This window comes from Pleurodeles waltl, chromosome 5 (genome assembly GCF_031143425.1).
Source record: "Pleurodeles waltl isolate 20211129_DDA chromosome 5, aPleWal1.hap1.20221129, whole genome shotgun sequence".
NCBI lineage: Eukaryota > Metazoa > Chordata > Amphibia > Caudata > Salamandridae > Pleurodeles > Pleurodeles waltl.
Genome location: NC_090444.1, coordinates 906,094,395 through 906,119,959, shown reverse-complemented (window position 1 = coordinate 906,119,959; position 25,565 = coordinate 906,094,395). Strand labels below are relative to the sequence as shown.

General features: G+C 47.1%; 1 protein-coding gene across 3 annotated transcripts in view; it reads right to left on the bottom strand.

The window, feature by feature from the left end:
* Window positions 1-25,565, bottom strand: part of TTC13 (tetratricopeptide repeat domain 13) — an 815,569-nt gene that overhangs the window by 183,168 nt on the left and 606,836 nt on the right. For all 3 annotated transcript variants that reach the window (XM_069235032.1, XM_069235030.1, XM_069235031.1), the window contains exon 20: window positions 4,946-5,025. In XM_069235032.1, the coding sequence (XP_069091133.1) occupies window positions 4,946-5,025 (80 nt within the window). The remainder of the gene's footprint in view (window positions 1-4,945; window positions 5,026-25,565) is intronic.

Sequence of the window (25,565 nt, the reverse complement as noted above, 5' to 3'; positions counted from 1 at the left end):
ATGTGCAGGGCAGAGTCGGTGACCCTCATATGCCGCGAGAGGACTGACGTGAATTTAGCCATGTCTTGTGCTGTGCTCATCAGTCCCGAGCCTGTGCATAGTAGCTCAGTGGCAAACCAGTATGCCAGGAGGGGCTGCCATGGAAAAGACTGCCATGCCATAAGGGCTGTAGGTTTGTGCAGTAGTGAGGCAGCAACCCTGGATGCCTGAAGGGGCCATCGTTGAGAATATCGCAGTGCTGATCAGGCTGGAGACTGTAGACTGAGATGCGGTGACCCCGCATGTCTGAAGCGGTCACCAGGAGCACCAAGGACTGGGACTTGTTCTGCCACTTGTCCCAGCAGTGAGGACGCCATGGGAGCACCTGTGCATGATCACCCAGGTGAGGGTCCCAAGCCAGAATCAACAGACTTCTCCAACTCCCACCCATGGAAGACAAACTGAACACTTACTCCGCAGGAGGATCTGTAGAGAGCAGCCAGTCACATGACCGTGAGTGAGAGACTCTGCACCCACTGAGCACACCCACCAGGGTATTGTGTGGCCTACTCACCTGGACTCCGCTGCAGCGAGCTTGAGTGTTTGCGGATAGGGCGCACTCAGGTACTCTGAATGCTTCTCACCTGCCAATGTGAGTAATACTGGTTTTAGGGATTTCAGTACCAGGGAAACTTGCTGCTAGAAGCGCTATGGCACTGGAACACTGTTGACTGTAACTTTGAGTCAAAGTGGACTCTTGAGACTCGGTCCACTAGTCTGCATACACAGATTTTGTAAATTGCTACCTGGCTGCCAGAATGACATCAAGGACTTTGGGAGGAAGATCGAAGGAGGTGAGCTGCCATTGCTCAATCTCCACGCATGGAGGTGGAGGGTTTGGAGGCCCAGGTGCAGGATCTTGCCCCGTTTCTGTGACAATAGATCCTCCTGAAGCAGCAGTTTTATTAGAGGACGGATCTCAAACCCAGGAGTTCTGGATACCATATCTTCCTTGCCCAATTTGGACCCACTGCGATGACTTGGGCCCAGTCAGTCTTAATCTTCTTCTGAACTGGAACCAAGAGGATTACAGGAGGGAAGCCATACAGGAGCACTGAGCTCCACACTAGATGGAATGCGTCTACAAGAGAGCACAATCCTTGGTAACTTCCAGGTCTCAGCGGTGGTGAAAAGAAGAAACTAGGGTTCTTCTAAATGCTGGAAAACCTTGTGCGCCACTCTGGGTGTAATGGGCATTCGTGATCCGCTAGGCGTCGGAAATGGAGTTTGTCTGCCCTGGCATTAGATATCCCTTCAGGTGGTTGACAACCAGAGAAATGCCCTGGTGAGTCAGCCACTGCCAGAGGGACAGAGCTGCCTGGCACAAGACCAAAGACCCCACTCCGGCTTGCTTGTTACAGCACCACATGGCGAAGCGTTGCCTGCTTGTTACAGTACCACATGGCGGAAGCATTGTCTGTGAGAACCTGTATTAGCCTCTCCTTGATGGATGGAAGGAAGGCTTTCATAACCAAGCAGATTGCTCACAACACTGACAAATTAATGTAGAGGTGAGATTCCACCGGAGACTAGAGTCCTCTGACACCATCTCTCTCATATGTCCTCCCCAGCCTATTAGTGATGTATCCGTCACCACCATCAACTCTAGGAGGGGTAAGGAGAGGGGCATACCACTGGTCCAATTGTAGTCAAGCAGGCACCACTTAAGATATTTTTGCTGTCTCCTCTAAAATCTGGAAAAAATCATATAGGTTTCCCAGGTTCTGTGCCCACTGAGACTTCAGAACTCACTGCAGAGGGTGCATGTGCCCAGTGGTGTAAAAAAGTCCCTCATAGCCAGTGCAGTGGGGCTCCAGGGGACCCCGTCAGCACAGTACTATGTGCACGGGTGGCAGGCCCCTGACTGGTGGTCCAGCAGCCCCCCCCCCTCCAGGTACATTGCAGGGGGGGGGGGGCTCCTTCAAGTTTCATTATGCCACTGCATGTGCCATCTGTAGTGGTTGACCAACAGGATGCAGGAGGCCAATAGCCCCAGCAGCCTAAAGACCATCTTACTGAGATCCAGGGCAGAGCTAGAAACATCAGGATCACACCTGAACACCATCTTACTTAGATCCAGGGCAGAGCTAGAAACGTCCGATGTTATGGACTCTCTGCTCCAGGAGGGTGGGGCGGGGAAAGCACAAAACTGCACCATATCCAGGATAGCTCCAATGATTGGGAGCATCTGCGAAGGAGTGTGACTTTGGCAAGCTGACAGTGAACCCCAATGACATTAGACGGTTCACCATTATTTAGAGGTGGTCTATGACTGCCAGGGGCAAGCCCATCTTCATCAGCCAACCTTCAAGTTATGGGAACACTGGTACAACACCTATGATGGTGTGCTGTGACCACCACCAATAATTTCAAAAACATACAAAGGGCACTGGTAAGGCCAAAGGGGAGCATCGCAAACTCAAAATGCTCCCAGCCACTGTGAGCCACAGATAAAGCTTGTGGGCCTGCATAATGGGAATATTGAAATATGTGTCCTGCAGTCCTGTCACAATCCAGTCTCCAGGATCCAGGGAAGACAACGCCCTGGCCAGTTAAAGCTTTTGGAATTTGTCTCTCCACAGGAAGGAGTGAGAGAGTGGAGGCTCTAAAATAGGGTGAACGTCTCCTTACATCTTTGGCACAAGGAAGTAGCAGGAGTAACACCCAGTTCCTACTTCAGAGGAACGAACCATCTCTGTAACACTTTTGGCCTAAAGGACCTGCACTTCTTGCTGCAAAACAGACAAGTTGGAGGACCCATAAGTCCAAAGAGATGTCTTGCCACCTCGGAGGAAATGTCTGATTATGCCTCCTACAGGGTGGGTGGGTGTCAAAAAGGATATACTAAAGCAGTTTTGCAGTTGTGTTTGCGAGAGGATTGGGAGACTGGGCTGCACACTGTCCCTGATGCCCTGAACATCGCCTCTGGAAGGCACAGCCTCAGCCACAAAATGGCTGAGAAGGTTGTTGTGCCAGTGGTGGGGTGTGAAAATGGCACTATTGGAAACCTTTAGTGTAACCATGAAAGGGGAGAAACTATTGAATAAATTGTCTGGTAGGGGTAGGCAGCCCCAGGGAACATGCTATGGTGCAAATTTCCTTGAAGAGTTCCAAGGATGAGTCTGCTCTCTCATTGAAAAGGCAAGAGACATCAAATGGCATTTCCCTTACAGATGCCTGAACATTCCCAGAGAAGCCTATAGACCTCATCCAGACGTGGCTCTGAAGCGCCACACTCATGCCCATTGCTGGACCCAAGCAGTCGGTTGTGCTGAGGCCAGACCACAAAATGAATTTAGTGCATCCTGGCCATCTTGTATGGTTTGGGGTAAAGTTGTCTGTAGCTCCATCAGAATTGCCATCAGGATTTGACCAACTACATCCCACAGGCATGACTGAAGTGTTCAATAAGCGTTCTTCATTTGAATTCTAGTTTCCATTCAGCGGTCCTGTATTCAGTGTTTTTTGCCTTCTAATACAGCCATTGTCTGGGGTGCTGTGTCACTAATTCCATGGGACAATGGCAGGGACAGGGTAGATATTCAACTGGATCCAGCTTCCAGGCTTGTCTGGCTTATCCATCTCTAAGTGGGAAGGTGCTCACAGTGATGGTTTCTACAGCACCATCAAATCACTAATGGAAGGAAGATAATGCCTGCTGGGATCCTACAGCAATGGCAGCAGGGCGGGGGCTCTCAGTGCTATGGTGACAGTGCTGACAGGGAACTGCTGATAGAAAGCTCACACTACTGAATCTTATATCAAAGTAAAGCTGCTTGAGGTAGCGAACATTCCTGGGGTCCCATGGGGTACAGAGCAGAGAGAGGTCACTGTGACAAACTTGGCACTCACAAGGCATGCTGGTGAAAGGTTATATTACTTGAAAGTGTCCTATGCTCCATGCATTCTACACCACAAGCAATGCCTGCCCTTCATTCAGAAGTGGGAGTTCAGCACCAAATGGGCTGTTATTTGCCAAGAAAAACAAACAATAACTAGTTCAAGCCTGAGTCGGTGGCATGAATAGGGACCAAATCAGACCCAACTTTCACTCAATATCAAGTTACTTGGTTTCACCCTGGGCAACAACCTCTGTCTCAAGGACCATACTGCCAAAAAAACAAGGACAGCCTCGAACTATCAGACTGGTGGCAATATTGTGAAACAAAATAAAAATACTATGCGACTATTAGGCAGACTCAGACCATCTCTATCACTGCACCCAACTTCCTGTATCTATTAGGGTCTTACAAACCCTGTGCAGGAACGAGCTAAAGACACACCTCCTTAAAAAGCAATACATCACAATCCAGAAACAGGTCACTTCTCCAAGAACCCCGTGTCCCTCCAATCAGTCGCTGACACTGCATGGGGCTCCGCAGTGGATAAGACATGATTACACTGATGATAAAATATGACCACACCTTAGTTAGACCTCACTAACTAAAGGACCAACAGAGGCGCTCAGAGGAGGGAGACTAGGTGTAAAATGAAAGATTGACTTGCCACATAAAGTACTCAGAACTGAATCAGACAGTAAATACAGTACTTCCAAACAAAGTTACATTTTCTCAGGTCTCATCAGTACATTATGACCTTTTAGCAAGAAAACAGATTTGGTCCTGGACAGTTATAAGATGGCCCTTAAACATATTTTTCAGTTGGGAAAAAAAACATAGCTGATTTCAATCTTTCTATGCCATGTTCCATATACCATGCACTTTCCCAATAAAGCACCCAGCACAATTTCTTGAAGCTTGAAGTAAATTAAAGCATTCTATACAATCAGCTAGCCAAGTCCACGTTATGCAGCTTGATCAAAAGTCCACAGAAAAAAAAAATGTCTATGAAATACATGTCTGTAATATTTAACATGAGATGTCGTTTTAAAGAAAATACTACTGACCTGGATCCTCGTGACAGCGGCATTAAATTATAAAAGTAATAAACTAGAGACAAGATTAAGTTACACACAGCATCTGTCTCCTAAAAAAAAAAAAAAAGGAACATATTTAGCACTTAAATATTATGCAAATTCCAGAATGTACTGCTTGTACACTATATTAGTTAGTGACGGAAATGTTATCTTTACTTTACAACTGTGTTCCTTATTAGTGGTTTAATACTTCAGTTTGTAAAGGGTCATAATGAGCAAGTTACTTACCTTCAGTAAGGATTTATCTGGTAGAGACATGTTCTAGCTGCAGACTGCTTACCTTAAAATTCCCACCCAGGTGTCAGACTGGATCTGGAGATTTTTCTTTGAGCAGTGCCCTTGCACTTTAGGTGGTGTCTGTCGACTCTGCGTTTGTCGTTGGCGTTGTGGCCGCTGTGATGACGCCCAGGTGCGCTGACGTCAGTTTCTTTTCATGACTTTCCACACCAGCAGCGCAGAGCCATGAAGAACACTGAAATTGGTGTGCCAGAGCTAAGGGCCTGAAAGGGAAATCGCTGTCCCTAGAAATTGGTTCACAATGGAAGAGGATGGGTAGGTCGGAAAGGAATCTGCAACTAGAGCATGGCTCTACCAGATTAATCGCTACCAAAGGTAAGTAACTTGTTCATCTGATAGAGACTTCTAGTTGCAGATTCCTTACCTTAGAATAGATACTCAAACAATACCATCCTCGGTGGTGGGCTGCAAACCAAGATCATACTAAAACTTGCAGGACTGAACAACTAAAGTAGCCGTCTCTTCAGACCTGACTTTCCAGGCAGCAATGTCTTGTGAACGTGTGTAGGGATGCCCAAGTTGCTGCTTGGCAGATGTCCAGGACAGGAACTCTGCGTGCTAACGCAGTGATAGCAGCAGTTGCTCTGGTGGAGTGAGCACGCAACCCCTGAGAGGGTTGCTTCTTTGTCAAAGAGTAGCACATTTAGATGCAGAGCAGTACTGAATGTGAGATGGTACGCTTCTGCACCGTCTTCCCTTTTTTCTCACCCAGCCAACAAAGAGTTGATCGTCCACCAGGAAAGTGCGATTGAGGTAGAACGCTGTACGAGGTGTGGGTGTAGCGGGGCGCGGACAGAATAGAAACAGGTCGGGATATCAGAAATTTTAGGTGAATTTCTTTTATTTTCTTTAAGGGCTTCTTTTTATGTTGTTTGGTAGGTCCAAGTCCCAACAGTTCTTGTACTTAATGTCCTTTCTCTTCTTCGTCCCAGGTCCGTCCTGCCAGGTAAAGGCCTCTGTGATCTCCGACCAGGTGAAGATCCGGTAGACAGTCGGCGTAGGCGGCAGGAAAGAGAAAAGGAAAGGTAAGTCCCGGAATTTGAGGTCTTGGAGTGGGGTTAGAAAGGGAAGAGTGCGGTGAGGTGGGAGGGGTCTTGGGGTATACACCAGTCCTATGTACGCTCTACCCGATAAGGTTGAGCTCCCCGTGATCCAGAGTACTTTTATATACCAACAAGGGCAGTCCAAATACAAAGAAAGAGAAAGAAGGAAAAAAAACAAAGATATCTCTATTAATATAGTGAGTGTTATCACAGTCCACCTCATGATGACATGCAGTGAGTTAGAGGGGCAACTTCTCTTCTTTGATGCCACTAATTAATTTTATTGAGGAGGGATAGAGAAAAAAACAGAAGAAAAGGAAAGAATACTCATGCATTTATATGCAGGGCAGGCTCTTCTATCTATTTTTATCCCCCTACCCAGCTGTGAAGTCGTCCCCGCCTAACCCTTCCCTCCTCCCGCTCCCTCCTCCCTCCCACGAAGTGTCCGGTAGCCGGGTTGGAGGCAGGAACGTACCTGCCTTAGCCACGCCTCTCCAGGGACGTGGCGGTCAGTGGGTCTCCCGGGGCTTCTGTGCCCTGTGCCGTCGGATGTCCCTGGCTCGCGTTGCTTGGTTCCTCCATCTCTGGAAGGAATTTCTCGCCTCTCTGCGTCCTCGTCCGGCTTCTAATTCTCCTCTCCCGACGTGGGGCGTGTCGGTTGTCCGTCTTTTATGCTTATGGCAACCCGGACTTCCGGGTTTCCGATGGCTTCCTCTTCCTGGTTGAAATCTGCAGTGTCCCCGGGGTACCCTTTCCTCCCGTCGTCGTGGCCATGAATAGCCGGGCTGGGAAGCACCCGGCTACAAACTGCAATGCACTTTTTGGGTCAAAACAATGGAGTCTCTCCTTTTCATGATAGGGATATGAGTGTGCGTAAAAAGTAGGCAAAGTGATGAATTGGCCAACTTGAAAAAGCATAAAAACCTTAGGAAGGAAGGAGGCCATTGTACGGAGCATCACTTTGTCAGGGTGGACAGACAAAAGTGGTGGCATGGAAGAAAGAGCTTGAAGCTCACTCACTCCGTGAGCAGAGGCGATGGCAATAAGAAAAGCAGCCTTGATTGTTAGGAGTCACAGGGGACAATTGCGCAGTGGCTCCAAGGGGGCACACTTTAGGTAAGTTAGAACCAAGTTCAAGTCCCAGTGGGGCATAATGAACGGAGTCGGAGGAAATAAATGGGCAAGTCCCTTAAGGAACCTTCCAACAATGGGAGACTTGAATAAGGAAGGTTGGTCTGGCAATCTAAGAAAGGTTGAAATGGCCGATAAGTAACCTTTTAGGGTGCCCATAGCAGAGCCCTGCTGGGCCAAAGAAAGGATGAACAAGAAAACTTCAGAGAGATGCAAAAAGGGGATCAACAGACTTGTTGGTACACTATGCCACAAATGTATGCCAACGCCAGGCATATACAGTTTCAGTGGAGGGACGCCTGGCTGCCAGAATACCATCACAGACTTCGGTCTGAAGGTCGAAAGATGTCAACTGCTGCCGCGCAATCTGCACGCAAGAAGGCAATGACTGGACAGGTTTGGGTGGAGAACCGTGCCCTGCTGCTGCGACAGAAGATCAAGGTTCTCCAGGCGAAGTCTAGGAGATTCTTCTTTTCTTGATTGGTCCTGAAGAAAAGCCAAATGATCTCTAGGTGACGATATGGGCGTGAAACATGTCAACCACTTATGAGGGTTAAAGGACGACTTCCCTGTACAGGTTGAGTGGAGGAACATTATAACCTTGGTCACTCCCCCTGTTTTTAACCTTTCCCTAGACCCCTAGCAATAATAAAAGGATCAACGGTTAGGCCTAGAGTCAATTTGAATACACCACCTCCAGAACTTCACTTCTCCTCGTAGGTTTGCATCTATTCCTACTGCTGACTACAGCACTTATAAAAAGATTCCTGGCAAAGAGTCCCCTAGAAGGGCCTGTCGGGCATTGTAGAGCCAGCCCGAGGGGCAGACCCAATAATAAAGCCTGACACCCACTGGGTGCATGAGGGTTCTTGCTTCTATTCATAGGAGTGCCTAGTTGACCCGAGGGAGCTCCCGTGGAACAGAGCACCTAATGTTTTTATATCTGGTTATTGGGCGGATGTGAACTGGACCAATAAAAAATCTCCACGTCCCTCTATTTTACTCTTCATCTCCTTCTACTCTGTTTCTTTAAAATCATAATTCACCTAGGCATGTTTTTAGTAACGCCGAGTATATCTAGATACTGTAGTAAGTAAGTGATCTAAAGAGATTTTAATCTGTGCAGAGGTAAAATGTATTAGTAACTTTCAACATCAAAACCTATTTAGAATTTCAGTGTAAGCACAAGGGTGTTACACATATTCTATTATTTTATTTATTTAAGTTGACATAGCAGATGCCGGGTAGCCGATAAAATGGTTTTCTTGTTAAAGACAGTAGACAAAATATTATTTAAAACTGGATGGTAAAGGAAAAATATTTAAATGTATAAAGAAGGGTTCTCAGCCAGAGTAGAATCCTCAGGCAAAATGACCTCACTCAAGCAAGTCTAAATCATATCCAAGGTGAAAGATTAATCTTAGTTTTCAACTCCTGCTTCAAAATAATCGAATAGAAAAAAACAAATGCTTCTTAAGTTTGGGAGTATCAGTCTCTGAGTAAATGCTGTTCAATCTACCTGATGTACTTTAGTGCTTTATGGGCCTGGGGCCTAAACCACTGTTATTGCTCTATACTCCCTCACAGGATCGGTTGTCTGAGGGCTTCGTGGGGACAGAAGTCCTGCATGGGTGGAACCCTCCCAGCACTTGGTTGCTATTTCACCCTGCCCAAAATGAATCCTGAAAACACAAGGTTACTGTTGAAAGAAATCATTTAACACTTCCAAACTATAAAAAAATGCAATCCCTCCTTTCTGTCAATTGCGAACTAAGGGTGTGCTGAGTCACCAAATATTTCATTTAATACATAACATCATAAATGGTGAGCTAACATAGGGAAACAGTCAAAGTGTGTTTACACATAATCCAACCTTTACTTCATGCTCTAGAGAATTCAACATGTCACTAAAAGTAAAATGCACTGTTTACAAAACATATTTAAATTTACAAGACGGTGGATCTGTGCAGTACTGTACATGGGGTGAATGAACACAGCCCCCAACAATGTCAACCACAAGGTCATTTCAACATTTCTTAAAATCGATTTTGGGCTTGTACACAAGTTGGGGGAAATTTAATGTCTCAACAAGAATACACACTTGAATGCAATTGTGAAAGAACGCAATCCTCTAGAAGGGCGAGCATTAGGCACAAACAGTCATAACCCGGCTGTGGTGTGGGCCTGTTTACAGTAGTGCCAAGACAATGTCCTGCTTCCCCCACCACCACTCCACCTTCCCACAACCACCACATCTTCAGTTCTGCACAATGACGACAGGGCAAAAGAAACATGTGGAGGACTCAGGAAGGGAAGAAACATAAGTAAAGACCAAAAAGTGCACCAAAAACATGCAAATGGAGAGCTACAGTGAGATGGTGATGGATGGGAATGGGGAAAGTGAACTCAGGGGTGCACATGGTCCTCACGGTACATATGGTCCACTTAGGGACAAACTGGCAGCAGGGTCCTTTGCCCAATTGGCTTATGAAGAGGCTGGCAATCTTTGAATGGGCCAACCAAGACAGGAGGGGGTAAACAGAAAAGATGCCTGCAGATCCCCAGGCAAGTCAATATACTTCAGGATCCCACTTTAATTCGAAAGTCAGCACAACAAGGACCAGCATGATGAACCTAGCCACTACCACGATTATAGAGGAGACAGACAGGGTTGGGAACAAGGCAACCTGAGCACCATGAGCAGATAACACGTGCTTTAGCTCCGTGCTAACACTGTTAAGCAAAGGTAGAGGGATAGCCAGCACACACCCATCTTTGCCAGTGATGCTGCCCATAGGAAGGGAGAACTGCAGCCTCCAGCTTTGCAAAGGAACAAGAAATTAATGTTGAGGATCATCAGGCTTCGCCTGCCAGATTGGCGACATGCCACGCTGGGAAACATGGACTAATTCATCTACAAAGCTGAAGAAGAACAGGGACCACAGAAACAAAGGCAGAGCAATCTCCAGGCAGCACCCGAGGGGGCCAGATACACAATCCCATCGAGGATAAGGACCAGCATGCACCCAGAGGCAAAATGGTGCAACAAAGGTGGGGGATAGCAGGCTAACTTCCCCTTAGCCAGAAACACGCCAGCAAAGGTACACAGCACACTTAACCAACAAGAGGTGGGGGTTGGCTGTAGCAAACACCCTTGGATAGTGACGTAACCCAGCTCAAGTGCACCAGAGTTCAAAAGTGCACAAGCGAAGTAGAAAGTTATCGAACACCAGCAAGAGTCATAGTGCTACCCAGGCACTTTACAAGTGGGTAGCCAAGAGAATGAAATTGCAAACCAGTCAATGCTAAATCACAAAAGTGCAAAAGCAAATTGCTGCAGGTAAGTAACTTGTACATCTGATAGAGACTTCTAGTTGCAGATTCCTTACCTTAGAATACATACCCAAGCAATACCATTCCCGGAGGTTGGCTGTGAACTAAGATCACACCAAAAAGTCCTGCAGGACTGAAAGGCCAAAGTAGCCGTCTCTGCGGACCTGACTGTCCAGGCAGTAATGTTTAGTGAACGTGTGCAGGGATGCTCACGTCGCTGCCTGGCAGTTATATAGGACTGGAACTCTGCATGCTAAATGCTGTTGTAGCAGCACTTGCTCTGGTAGAATGAGCATGCAAACCCTCAGGAGGTTGCTTTTTCGCTAAAGCATAGCACATGTTGATGCAGAGGACTACCCATTGTGAGATGGTCCTCTTCTGCCCCACCCTTCCTTTCTTCAAACCCACATAGCCCACAAAGAGTTGATCGTCCACCTGGAAATCTTTGGTACGTTTTAGATAGAACACTACTGCTCTTTTTGGATCCATGTGGTGGAGTCTCTCCTCCTCAAGAGAGGGATGTGGGGGTACATAAAAAGTAGGCAAGGTGATTGATTGGCCTACACATAAAGGTATCACCACTTTGAGATAAAAGGAAGCACTGGTATGAAGCACCATCTTGTCAGGATGGACCGCTAGAAATAGTGGCTTCAGAGAGAGAGCCTGGATCTCACTCACTCTGCGAGCAGAGGTGACAGCAATGACTAAGGTAGTCTTAAGAGTCAAGAGCCGCAGGGGACAGTTGAGGAGCGGCTCGAGAGGAGCACACATAAGATATGTGAGGACCAAGTTCAAATCCCACTGGAGCATTATGAACAGGATAGGAGGAAACATATGGGTGAGCCCTTTAAGAAACCCCCCAACAATGGGAGATTTGAACAGAGAAGGTTGGTCAGGCAGTTTAAAAAAAAGCAGAGGTGGCAGACAAATAACCCTGGAGGGTGCCCAGAGCAGAGCCCTGCTGGCAAGAGAAAGAATAAAGAGGAGAACCTCCAAGAGAGATGCAGAAAGGGGATCACACCATGCCACAAATTTGTTCCGACAGGCGTATACCGTTTTGGTGGAGGGACACCTGGCTGCCAAAATAACATCACAGACTTCGAACGGAAGGTCGCAAGCTGTCAACTGCTGCCACTTAATCTCCACACAGGGAGGCGGAGCCCGGACAGGTTTGGGTGAATGATAGTCCCCTGTTGCTGCGACAGAAGATCCTCCCTAAGGGGCAGTCTGATCAGAGGATCGAGGGCCAGCTCAACAGCTCAAGATACCAGATTTTTTGTGCCCAGTCCACAGCCACCAGGATTACTTGGGCCCAGTCGTGCCTGATGTTCTTCAGATCTCTGGGCAGAAGTGGTACTGGCAGTAAGGCGTACAGGAGGCCTGAGCTCCACTGGTGATAAAAAGCGCTGCCAAGCAAATGTCCTCTTGGAGACTAGAACACACAAAACAGCTGACATTGAGCGTTTGCTGCGGAGGTGAAAAGATCTAACCAAGACTCTCCCAACTGCTAAAAGAGACCCTGCACCACCTCCGGATGGAGACGCCATTCGTGACCGACTATGCATTGACGGCTGAATTAGTCGCCTCTAGCGTTCAGAGCCCGCCAGATGTTGAACCACCAATGAAATGCCCTGGCATTCCAGCCACGTTCAGAAGCGAAGAACCTCTAGAAAAAGGGTCCTTGACCCCACTCATCCCTGTTTGTTGTAGTACCACATGGCAGTGGTGTTGTCGGTGAACACCTGCACCACTTTCCCTTTGAGAGAGAGAAGGAATGCTTTCAATGCAAGTCGGATCACCCGGAGCTCCAAAAGGTTGATGTGGAGCCCTGACTCTGCGGAGACCAGAGGCCTCTGATCTCCGTCTCTCCCATGTGGCCGCCCCATCCCAGGAGTGATGCTTCTGGCACTACTATGAGATCTGGTTGGGGAAGAGAGAAGGAACTGCTGTTGCCCCAATCTAGATTCAATAGCTACCACTGCAGATCTAGTGCAGTCCCCTTCGAGATCTGGACCATGTCAGAGAGATTCCTCTGATGCTGCACCCACTGGAATTTCAGTTCCCACTACAGAGCCTGTATATGCCATATGGCATGTTGGGCCAGCAGGATGCTGGAGGCCATGAGGCCCAGGAGCCTCAGAGTCATTTTCACCGAAATCCAGGACAGAGGCTGAAAAAGCGGGATCATAGCCCGAATATCATGGACTGGATTTTTTCGGGAGGATAAGCCCGAAACTGCACTGTGTTCAGAACAGCTCAGATGAATGGGAGCATCCAAGAGGGAGTCAGGTGTGACTTCAGCATGGTTAAGGTGAACCCCGGCAAATGCAGGAGATTCATCGTAGTCTGGAGGTGGGAGATTACTTTCTGGGGTGTCTGCCTTCAACAGCCAGTCATCCAGGTAGGGGAAAGACTAAAACCCCTAACCTGCAGAGTCGAGCAGCAACCACCACCATCACTTTTGTGAACACCCGGGGGGTGCTGGTAAAGTCGAAGAGGAGCATGGTGAACTGAAAGTGCTTGTGACCTACCAGGAATGGCAAGTAACGTCTATGGGCCGGCACAATGGAAATGTGGAAATAGTCGTCCTGCAAGTCCAATGCTACCATCAAGTCTCCATGGTCCAGGGCAGAAAGGACCTGAGCTAGAGTTAGCATTTTGAACTTCTCCTGTTTCCTGTTTGAGGAAGAGATTGAGGGACTGGAGATCTAAGACAGGGCGAAGGCCCTTGTCTTTTTTGGGCACCAGAAAGTAGTGGGAATAACAACCACGACCTACTTCTGGCGCAGGGACCCTCTGCCTTGGGCAAGAGAGCCTTGACCTCCTCATGGGAAAGTACCAAATGATCCTCCGACAGATGATCGAATGATGGTGGCATGGCCGGAGGGGAATTCTCGAAGGGGAGGGAGTAGCACCTTCGGACAATTTGTAACACCCACCTGTTCGTGGTGACAGATTCCCAGTGGGGGAGGTGATGGCAGATCCTGCTGCCAACTGGTCCCGGATGTTCCAATAGACTAGGAAGGCTTGGAGGCAGAGGAGGGGTGGGGTGGGGTAGACTGGGTGGACAGCTAGCTCCCTGATCCACGAGCACATTGGATCCCGCGTCTGCGCAAAGGCTGTGAAGCATGTGCAGGTCGGTGGCTGGGTGGAAAGGAATGTGGTTGGGTGCCCCTTCCGTAGCCACGAAATGGGCAAAAAGAGGACTGTGGGGGGTGAGGAACAGCTACGAGGCCAAGGGACTGAGCCTTAGCCTGGGAATCCTTAAAGGGCTCGAGCACTGGGTCCGCTTTGTCTCCCAAAAGACGAGTACCAAAAAAAAAGGGCATGTCCATTAAAGATTACTGGACATCTCCTGAAAAGTCAGACATCCTCAACCAGACGTGGCGCCTCAAGGCCACTGTTGTTGCAACCAATCTACCTAGTGAGTCGGTTGTGTCCAGACCACAACGAATCACAACTTTGTGGCATCTCTCCCATCTGTAACGGCTTGGGAGAGAACCATCCGGACCTCCTCCCAAACTCGAGGCAGCACTTCTGCGACTGTATCCCAGAGAGGATGGGAGTATCAGCCCAAAAGGCATGCAGTGTTCAGAGGCCGCAGTGCTAGACTGGTGGAAGAAAACATTTTCTTCCCAAAGTTATCCAGTCTTTTGGACTCTCTATCCGGGGGAGCAGTAGGCAATGTGCCAGATGATGAATAAGCCCGGATCACAAGGCTTTCAGGCGTAGGATGTTGAGTCAGGAATTTTGGGTCGGTCGGCACAGGCCAATGGCGGCGGGCAACTGTGCTATTAACAGGAGTCTCTGTGCTGAGTTTGGACCAGGTACCCAGTAGGGCGTCCGTAAGGGCTTCATTAAAGGGAAGAAGGGGTTCTGAACTGGAAGCCCCAGGCTGGAGCACCTTGGTCAGGAGGTTAGTCCTGACCTCTACAGAAGGAAGCTCGAGGTCCAAAACCTCAGCAGCCCTTCTCGCCACCATTAAGTATGAAGCTACCTGCTCTGTAGCCACGGTAGGGGAAGAAAGCATGCCAGCAACAGGAGAGCTATCTAGCCTGCTGGCGTCACCCAAAGCCAGAACCCAATCCATGTCAGGGTCAAGCTGGTGTTCTATAGGGTCCAGCGACCCCTTTACACTATCCCCGTATCCATATCCATATCCATAGAAAGAAGGGTCTGGATCCGCCCTGGGCCCAGTAGCGCCCATGGAAAATGGAATTGGCATTGATTCTGGCTCCAGGTCGCAGGGCATAAGTATAGGATCGATGTCAACTGTGGGCCCAACCGATGTCGGGAACGTCAACATCTCTCCTGACGCCGGGGAAGGTTGCATTGGCACGACCGGTGTCAGGACTGATCCAGAAATGGATCCGAAGGTGGCTCCCGGAGCCGGGGCAGAAGCTGCCGATGTGGAATCCGAGGGGGCCCTCGCCGACTCTCCTGGGCCCGAAGGCACCAAGGTTGGGTCAGTCTGCCCAAAGATGAGGCGCATGGCTTCATAGAATTCTTTAAACTGGGCAGGGGTGACACCGGATCCTGGAAAATCAAGGAGGTGCGGAGTCAACCCTGACGCAGGCTCCAAAAGTGGAGGACCACAGTGTCCTCATCAGGCACCTGCACGAGACTGGCATTCAAGGACCCATTCTCCGCTGGATCTGCTCCTTCTTGGTACATAAGCTTTAACTGTGGCACCTCACTCCTTGGAAGTCAACAAGCTCATCTGTTGGGTGCCTTAAGGTTCATCGCTCAGCCCCACCCTTTTGAACACATGTATGACCCCTCTGGCCACCATCTGCGTACACGACACCAACATCCTCTCCTACGCAGACAACACACAACTCATGAGCTCCCTCTCGGACAAGACACCCAACACAAGATAAAAGTTCAATAACTGGTTAAAAGCCAGTTGCCTCAAGCTCATCACCAAGAAGACAGAAGTAGTAATCTTCGGCAAGAACACCTCATGAAGGGACTCCAATTGGTAGAGGTCGAACTCTGAATTACACCCAGAAACCATGTCAGGAATCCTCAGAATAATCATCAACAGCACAATGGACATGACCGCACAAATCAATGAAATCACTGCACGCTGCTCGCTGCTTCCACACCCTGAAGATGCTGAGGAAGATCTTCAAGTGGTTCCCAAGCAACACTAGAAAACCTGACACTCCCACCCTAGTCACTAGCAAGTTGGACCCTGGGAACACTGTGTACGCCAGAATCATCAAGCAACTCACAAGAAGACTACAACCCATCCGGAACTCTGCAGCCAGAATCATCCTCCACACAGAACTTACCGCACACCACAGCTTAAGGAGCTACACCGGCTCTCGATACACAAACATGCTCAATTAAACTGTTCATGCACACACACAATCAAAGCACTACTCAGTTCACGTCCCACCTACCTAAACAGCAGCATCTCCTTCCACAACCACCCAGACACCTCTGCTTGGCAGGACTCCTGCTTGCACACACCCTAGGCATACACAGAACCAGATCAGGAAGACAAGCACTCTCTTAGATCACTCCTAAAGCACGGAATGGCCTTCCACTCCACATCAGAGCCTCATCCCTCTTCTTGAATTCCACAGGAAGCTGAAGACCTAGCTTTTCAATTACCCAACCTAACGTAGTCAGGGCTCAACACACACAATTGCTCAGTGGTGATAGTGCGCTTTAAAAATACATATAACATAACATCCAACACAATGCTATTCCTTGCATCACTTAACACGATCATTGCACCTCAGTAGTTGTCATGCACAACATGGAAACACTCCCCACTAGGATCACAAAACAAAGACAACACCCTTCTTACCACACACCCTACATGACATAGCTTGCTGCGCATGTGGGTAAGTACTTCAGTGCTCCCACACAGGGGTAGTAAGCCTCAAGTAAATGCCGCAATAGAACACCCATCATTAAATGGATTTGTCTTTCAGCAGCGCACAAGGTTAATTTTCATGCTGTTTGTGACAGCCCTTAGATTGGGTTGAACGCATTATGGCCAGTATTTCTCTTTCATTGGATCATGAAGACAAATGTGCACTGCACTGGTCTTCAGAATCTCTGAATGGGAAATCTTGGTGGGCTTACAGCTCATTGCAAATATCTTTTTGCTGATAAAACACAAACATTCCACTCTCCACTGCCTTGTCTGAACCGTTATCGTTCCAACAGGAATGCCCCTTAGAGAGTGAAATGCATGAGAAGGCCCTGATATCAAATGCATTGTAGAGGTGAAACAGGAGTTAACCCTTTCTAGACTCTGGAAACTACCATGTTTAAAAAGTATTTCTAAAAAGAAAACACACTTTGGTGAATAGTAATTAAGTATTCTTTATTGCTTGATTATCTAAAGCCAGTACAATGTGGATATTTGTGGGTCACTAGTACAAGCAAAATTAACAAACATTACATAAAAGGCTAGGATGAATCATAAATATGTTAACCAATAGAATACAAATTTTGGGGTGAAGACACAACCAAAGTCTTAGACAGTTCTATGGCATAAATATAGGAAAGAAATTAGCCCACATGTTGCTAAGTCAAACCCTGCTAGAGGCTGCCCCCCCCAACCAATTGGTCAATATCAATGTCAATATCAGCGTTTTTCCAGCTGTTTTGCTGCATGGATGAGGAACCTCACTGCCTTTATTGACGATTGAATTGAAGTCCCATTCAGAAGGGTTTTCACTGCTGGATGGCATGATGTAACTTGGAGGGCTCTTAAGGTAGGACACATGATTGTTTACCTTTGGTCTATGAGGGTGGGGGACACACAAAGCAGGTGCAGTTTCCTTTTTGTATCCAGGAAGCAACACTCGTCATTGGGCTAAATCTGCTTCCATACGGGAACCAGGCCGTTTGCAGGATAAACACCAAGACGTATGTGCAGCAAGGGTATATTTCATGGCTGCAGAAAAGTGAGCAGTTAGGTATGGCTGTGGGCTGCAAGTGGCATATGGTGATAAGATCACAAATGCATGATGTTTGTGTGGAAATTCTGCCTTATCAAGAGTTTGTGATAAAAGCTTGACAGCTCTATTGGTGATCCTCTTAAAGGCAGCATATTCCATGAGTGTCTCCTAGGCATCATCTAACTTTAAAGCTTTGGTCGATTTTTTTTATTTTATTTTTTAAACAGAGCGCCAAGAGACCTCACGACTGGGCTGCTTCCCTGATTTTTGCCAACACAGGTGAGCCACTGCATCAGCTTATGTGGATTACAGCTTCCAGCATAATTTTTCTAGGGCCCTATTCCTTGACAGGCCCTGGCAGGGGAGGCCAAACTCTAGCCTGACTTGGGATTGTGAAACATACTGTTGTGTCCTAAACAGCTTTTTGAAAAGGTTTGACTGTATTCAATTTAGGGTGACCATGTCTTTCCTCTGCATTAGTTCAGGACCATAGGTGACTATCCACTCATTTGGTCAATTTGGGACTCTACAGTCTTATCAGCGTTTTGCTGAGCAGGACGATGTTGTCTGCATATTGGAGACAACATAGCTGTTCCTGGTCCAACCTGAGGGAGAGGGTGCCACTCACCACGTGGGCCAGGTGACTGTCAGTGTCGGCCATGTAGATATTAAATAGATATGGGGCTACAACACAATCCTGTTCCAGGCCCATGTTGGTACTAATCTTACTTGTGTCCTCCAACCTTGATTTGTGCCCAAGTGTGAGTGTATAAGTTAATAATTGCATCCAATAGCTTTGACAGCACTCCCCAGCAGGTCATTTTGTCCCACAGCATTTCTCCCTGAACCTTGTTGAAGGCAGATTTCAGATCAAAAAAGCAGACGAATGGCTTGCGTGATCTCACCTTAACTTGTTCTACAAGGAGTATAACTCCCAGCAGGTTTGTTATGGTGCTCATACCTGCTCTAAAGCCAGTCTGTATCTTTGGAATGATGTTTGCCTGGTCAACCCAGGCCTCCAGGTCTAAGAGCAATTTTGAGACATATAATTTAGCATTTATGTCGGCTAGGGCAATTGGTCAATAGATTGCTGGATTTGTTTGAATGAGCGCCTGATTTATGAACAGGGCGAGGTATACTGCTGCACCAAGATTCCAGGGTGGTATTTGTTAGATATGCATAGTTGAAAAGCTATGTAAAATGGGTGGTCCAAAATGAAGAAACTTTTTTGAATAAGGTATTGGGTATTTTCTTCAAGATGGCTACCTTGTATGTGATATTGTGAATTGTCACAACCGTTTGGCAACCAGAGCCCCTCCATTTTTCTTGCTTTTCAGAGATGATTGCGCTTCCTCTTTGAGAGGGATCTTCGTTGGTCACTTCGAGAAAGAACTGAATCATGTGTTTTTGTGTAGATGATTGCTTACCAGCTAGGGTGCCTTGACACTGGTTGAGTTGTGCCCTCTTTGGCAGTTTATGCTCATGCATACAGTCCTGATCTTGGGGGTTGCTTTTCTTTAGCTCATGTTCTTTGGGACACAGGGTCATTGAGCCCATGGGTGGACAATCTTCTGGGTTTAGCTTATAGCATTCCTCGGGCTTGAGTTCTTTGGGTGAAGGACCAGTAAGGCTACAGTAGAGTGCTCGTATTGTTGGAAATCCACCAAAGTCACAATGGATACCTGGTGGTTTTTGTGCAAGAGCGTGAGGTTTTGAGACTTTCACTTCGTTCAGCAACTCAGATAGAATTGTGGGAACAGTTGAGAGCATGTTCAACTTTGATGTACACTGGCAAGAGTGATAAGCCGTGGCAGGATCTTGTTGAACTCTCTCATGTCACTTAACACTTGCAACATAGGTCAATGCCCTGAACTGCAAGAGCATTTTGGAGGTCCAATTGTATTTCCAGTTTGTCTGCATGAAAAGGTAGTGCGGATGACATCACCTCCATGGTGTTAAGCACGGGTGACCAACTGGTCATAGGTGGAGGGGACTTTGCTATGACTAAAACGTGGCTTTCCATTGTGACATGTGGCCTACCAGGTGAATTGACTTGGGGCTCCTTGGACACTAGTGGCATTGTAGATGTAGGCACTGTAGACAGGTATGGTGTTTTCATTGATGCGCCCTCGTTGTTGGACCTGATGCTTGGACTTGTTACCATCTGAGTGATTGGCGTCCCAAGTGGTAATTTTATTATTGAAAGCAAAGTGTTATAATCATGCTTTGGTCCAGATATATAGGGTAAGCTATGCTGCTCGCTTGGAACTTCATTGGACTGATCAAACGGAATTTGAAGCATATCCTCCCACAGAGCGAAGTATTCAGCAGCCTCTTCCAGCAAGCTGTGGTTTAAGCTGTTGTGGGACTGACCTGTTGGGCCTATCCGTGACAACCACTGAGGCCCTTTCTGTTAGATAAGACCGTCCGGAAGCTCACCATGTGGCCTCGTGCTGGGGGGCTTGGGCTCCCTCCTAATATGCTTTGATGGTTTGATGCCAGCTCTGAAAAATGTACCTGGGCCTGTACCACGAACCAAGTCTTAAGATATGTATCACAGGTTGTCTGTTTTGCAAGTTTGGTAGGACTTGAAGGTTGCTGTGCAGGGTCTTGCTCATAACCCTTCTTGTGCTCCAACTCAAGGACAGTAGAGCCTGTGATGCGGTCTGCACAGTTATTGCCTTAGGAATGTGGCAATGGATTATAATTCCAAAGTTATACAGAGTTTGGGGACTGTTCAGAACTTGGTGCCCCTGCTCTTGTTCCTCACCAAATGAATGCACTGACCTGAGGTGAAGACTCATAGATTTCTTCTGGTCGATCCATCGACAGGTGAGGAACAATTATGCGCTTCCGCAGCAGGTTTAAAAAAAGTCAGTTATTTGTAAAAAAATTTAGCCATGTGATTGATACTATTAATTATTGCTGGCAAACTGTCTGTCCCGCTTACCCCCTGTACTGTCTGTAATGAACAAGCCTCGCGGTTAGACATGTGTTTTGCCTTCACTCTAACCCTGTGTCTTTTGGCTAGCTTCATTTCCCTGCGGATTTTTCCTGACCTCATGGTAGATAAGGTGGGGGAGTGAAGTTGGAGAAACAAAAAGGCTGAAGGTCTGAGTAGCTGGTTGGTCAGATGGAACATGGTGGAGGGAAGGCGGAAAGGGGGAGGGCTGGGGGAGCATTTCAGGTAGATGCAAGCCGCACCCAGACCTAGCCGGGCCGCTTCTGTTACCTAATTCCGGCTCAACCTTCGGCTACTGCCACAAATGCTGTGCCACACCCAACAGCCTAGTGGGTCATACTGCACCATGACACACTGATTGCCTCCCGCCACCAGCACCGAGATGTGCTACGTACCACAGCCAGGCCTTTCTCATCCTCTGCCTGAGGAGCTCCACAATACTTGCTCTCCCCTTTACTGTCCCCTACACATGCACCATTCACCACTCACCATTCCGATCCTCGTACTCCTGATGGCTGTGGGTAAAAGAAGCAGGAGCGGTGAACAATAAAATAATTTCTATGTTTAAGACCAAATTTATTTTTTGGGGAGCTGGTAAGTTCAGGGGCTACACTCAAGCATTGAGAGAGACAAATCTCAATGGAACTAACCAATATCATGAACCTGGGCTGGACTACATTGGAAGGTATCAGTGTTAATGGCTGGATTTGGCTAATTTTGAGTAAGGTTAGATGTGTCTAGGGATAAATTTCATACAGACAAAACAGATACAAATGTTTAATATTGCAACCTTGAGAAGTTACAGTTGCTGTGGTTGGCAACTGTCAAAGGCTGGATGCACCAGGTTGTGCCTTCTTAAAAGAGACAGAGTGGGAAGTTAAATGCAGGTCTGGCTGATTTAGACTGGGCACTCATGGTCTTGAGGGGCAAGGTGTTAGCTGTTTTGAATTCTCATAATAACATACGCAAGTACAGTGAACCACTTAAGTACCCAACGTCAGCTAACAACACAAAAGGCCTTTAGAGACAACAGCTGTTGTGAGGCATTAAAGGAAGTGCTGCATCGTGCTCAACTGCCCCACCTTCCCAGATGTGGGACGTGACACTGGTCTCAATTTTGAAAGAAGTATCACTGGTCCATGTCAGTTTTGAAAGAAGTATCACTGGTCCAGTTGTTTTTTCAATCATAGATGAGAAAATTGTAAAACTATCAGGAGAAATGTAGTCGCTAAGATCAGACCTTGCTACATTTCACCAACAACTGGAGAAATCAAAGAAACATTTGGAGGACCTAGAAGAGACTCAATAACACAGCCAACTTGGAGCATGAGCTGAGGCACCTCTATGGTAAGAATTTTGAATTAGAAGAAAGGTCACAGAGAGATAAGGCATGTTTCTTTGGTGTGCCAGGAAAAAATGGATAAACTTGAATGATGGATTTCCAGATCGAGCTTCTGCCTAATTGCTGCGAACTGAGTTGTCTCCTCCGTACAGTTCCAAAGTGCACCCAGGAATCATCAATATAATCCGAACAACTCCTCTTGACTCAGGGCAACAGCATCTTGTTTTCTTAGACACTTGCAAGTGAGCTAGGTGGCGATGATGGCAAAATAAAATAGAAGCTCTTAATATGAGGACCACACATTTCATATTTCGGAGGACTGTAGACTACTTTAAATGGAAAAAATTATTGGCACTTAGTCCCAGACAGAAACATAAGGCATTAAATATGGTCTGATCACCAAGAGCCATGCTTATTATGACAGACAGTAGGTCCAAACATATTCTGACCTCATCTCCTTAAAACCTTTGTGGACTCACTAGAAACCACAGAAAAAGGACAATCACCTATAAGGGGATGGGTTACAGGGACCAACTCCATAGAAGGCACAAGAGATATCCCAACCGGTCACTGTCAATGACCCATCAACAACGACCAACCCACATGCCCGCATTGGAACTAGGAGGGTCTGAACCAGTTAATGGAAATCCTGGCTAAATATATAGATAAGTCCTGATCAGTGTTTAAATCCACAGACAAGGTTGTTGCCTACTTGGTGGCTTGAACCACTTGCCACTGTCAGGTGCGCTAGGACCAAACAACCCAGTGAAGGTGAGCCACTGATACCAAGCTGCCCAGTTTGTACTTGGTTATCAGATCTGTGACCATCTATAAATTATGATATTTTCATATTACTTTCTCAATTTTGGACGGCTGGTTGGAGTAGCAGAAAAAATGGGTACACCTAATGACATATTTTAAAAGACAGTGCTCTGAGAACATTGGAAGATCTTCTCTGGGAAGTTGTTATATGCATCCACCCAATCATCCACGCATACATCCGTCCATCCATCCTTTGACTTATCCATCCACACTCTCTAAATTCCCTTTATGCTGCCATCCTTTCACCTGTCCATCCACCTCCACTCGCTCTTCCTTTCAGCCACTCATCCATCTTCCACACTCCCACGTCTGGCATTATAGGCAATTGATTCATTATGTTAAGAGCCCTCCAATGTTGCATATCTTCATTACTTATTCCCACATAATATTAAATGGTGTTGGGACAAAAGGGTGGCTATAGATGGCTGTAAAATGCTAATAACCATTTTTTAAAAAGAAAATAGAAGATGAGCTACATCTGTACTGGTAAGAATGACCATCACTTGGCTATATGGACGGAGATTGGTTCACCCTGTTACTTAGTCATAATAAATGCCTGAGGTAACTTAGACTCAAATTCTCTTAATTTACAGTACTGCAGAATTTGTATTGGTTATCAAACAGGTCAAAGAAAGCTGGGTTGCACCATGACCCTTCATGCTGCATATTATGGAGTTGCTCTCGACTGACTGCTACTAGTCAAAGATCTGGACAGACTCTCTTAGCAGGTATTTTGACAGTCTTATAAACTAGCTATCCTACACAAGATCAATGACATAGCACGACACAGCACATTGGCACAGATAAATTGCTACTTTCTTGGCGACTGCAAAAGTCTATATCATGCAATCCTTCACAAGAGAGTAGCCATAAAATTTAAATGCCCCCTAAGTTTTTACCAAAACTCCGATGACACCAAGCAAGAGAAGCAAGTGAGTCCGACCCTTCTAGAAGAGTTTCCTTGTCTCTTCCATCCAAGCATCTATTCATTCATTCAGTCACCCTTCCATCTACCCGATGTGATCCTTTAATTCACCTTTACATGCTGTCATCCATTTGTTCTTCAGACATCATTCAATCTTTCCCCATTGCACTGATCGGCATTGCATCCACAAGCTCATTCACACATCCATCATCAATATATGCATCCACCCATACATCCGCCCATACATCCATCCACCCATGCATCCGTCCTTTGACTTATCCATCCACACTCTCTAAATTCCCTTTATTCTGCCATCCTTTCACTTGTACATCCACCTCCACTAGCTCTTCCGTTCACCCACTCATCCATCTACTCACTCATCCACCCACTTATCATTTATCCTCCCCATCTCTCTTCCTAACTTTCTTTCATCCTTCCCCCCCATTGAATATTTCTTTCCTTTTTCTATTTAACCATCTTTTGTTCTTTCTCGCTCCCATATGCTCTCCTATCAACTCTGGTATTCCTTTACAGGGTTAAATTTGAGCTTTTATCAGCTAATTTGCAAACAGATGAGGCCTATAAAGAACCCTACATCTGCTGAAGCTGCTAAAGCATGGGGTTCACGACGTCCTAAAACTGCTGATTTGCTGCAGTACCCATGATAAATGACTGGTCAACAAAACTATACCACATAGCCTACTGCGAACAGAAACATATAAAGTGCATGAATGTCTACCAATAATTTTTTATCAACTTATCCACTAGCTGGATTGTAACTGGAAGGGGACAGTGTAACGAAAATAACTGTTGAGACTACTGCCCCACTATTTGACTAACGTTATTTGTCACCTTTTTTCTTTGCATATATTCTCTCCCCTGACATGGATGAATAGACATACAGACATACCTATGAGCACACAATGTGCTGCATAACATTTAATATCAAGACATAACATTTAATCCCAAGAACTCCAGCATTTTCTAGAAGTTCTCCAACCCCTCAGCGACTGGAAACAGCATCACTTCCTCCCAAGACCTCTGAGACTCCCTTGCCGACTACTTCCAGAGCAAGATATCCACCATCTACAGAAACTTCTCACCCCAAACTGCCACTGCTGAAACCCTCAGTGGTCTAGACCCCACAAAAAACCACTGCAGCAACAGGATCACCATCTGGAACCAGCTCACCAATCAATCAATCATTCATTTGTAGAGCGCGCTACTCACCCGCGAATGTCTCAAGGTGCTGAAGGGAGAGGGGTGGGGGGGGGGGGGAGGAGGAGTATGGGGGGAGATGCTACTGCTCGAACAGCCAGCTCTTGAGGTGTCTCCTGAAGGTCAGTATGTCCCATGTTTGTAGTAGGTGGATGGGGAGGGTGTTCCAGGTCTTGGCGGCGAGGTGGGAGAACGATCTGCTGCCGGCTGTAGTCCTGTGGATGCGGGGAACGGTGGCGAGGGTGAGGTTGGTGGAGCGGAGTTGACGGTTAGGGGTGTAGAAGGTGAGTTGTTCGTTGAGGTAAGCTGGGCTGGCGTTGTGGAGTGCTTTGTGGGCGTGGGTGAGGAGCTTGAAGGTGATCCTCTTGTTGACAGGGAGCCAGTGTAGGTCTCTCAGGTGGGCTGAGATGTTGTTGAGGCGTGGGATGTCGAGGATGAGGCGTGAGGAGGCGTTCTGTATAAGTTGCAGTCTTTTCTGGAGTTTGGCCGTGGTTCCCGCGTAGAGAGCGTTGCCGTAGTCCAGTCTGCTGCTGACAAGGGCCTGGGTGACCTTCCTTCTGGTTTCTGTGGGGGTCCACCTGAAGATCTTGC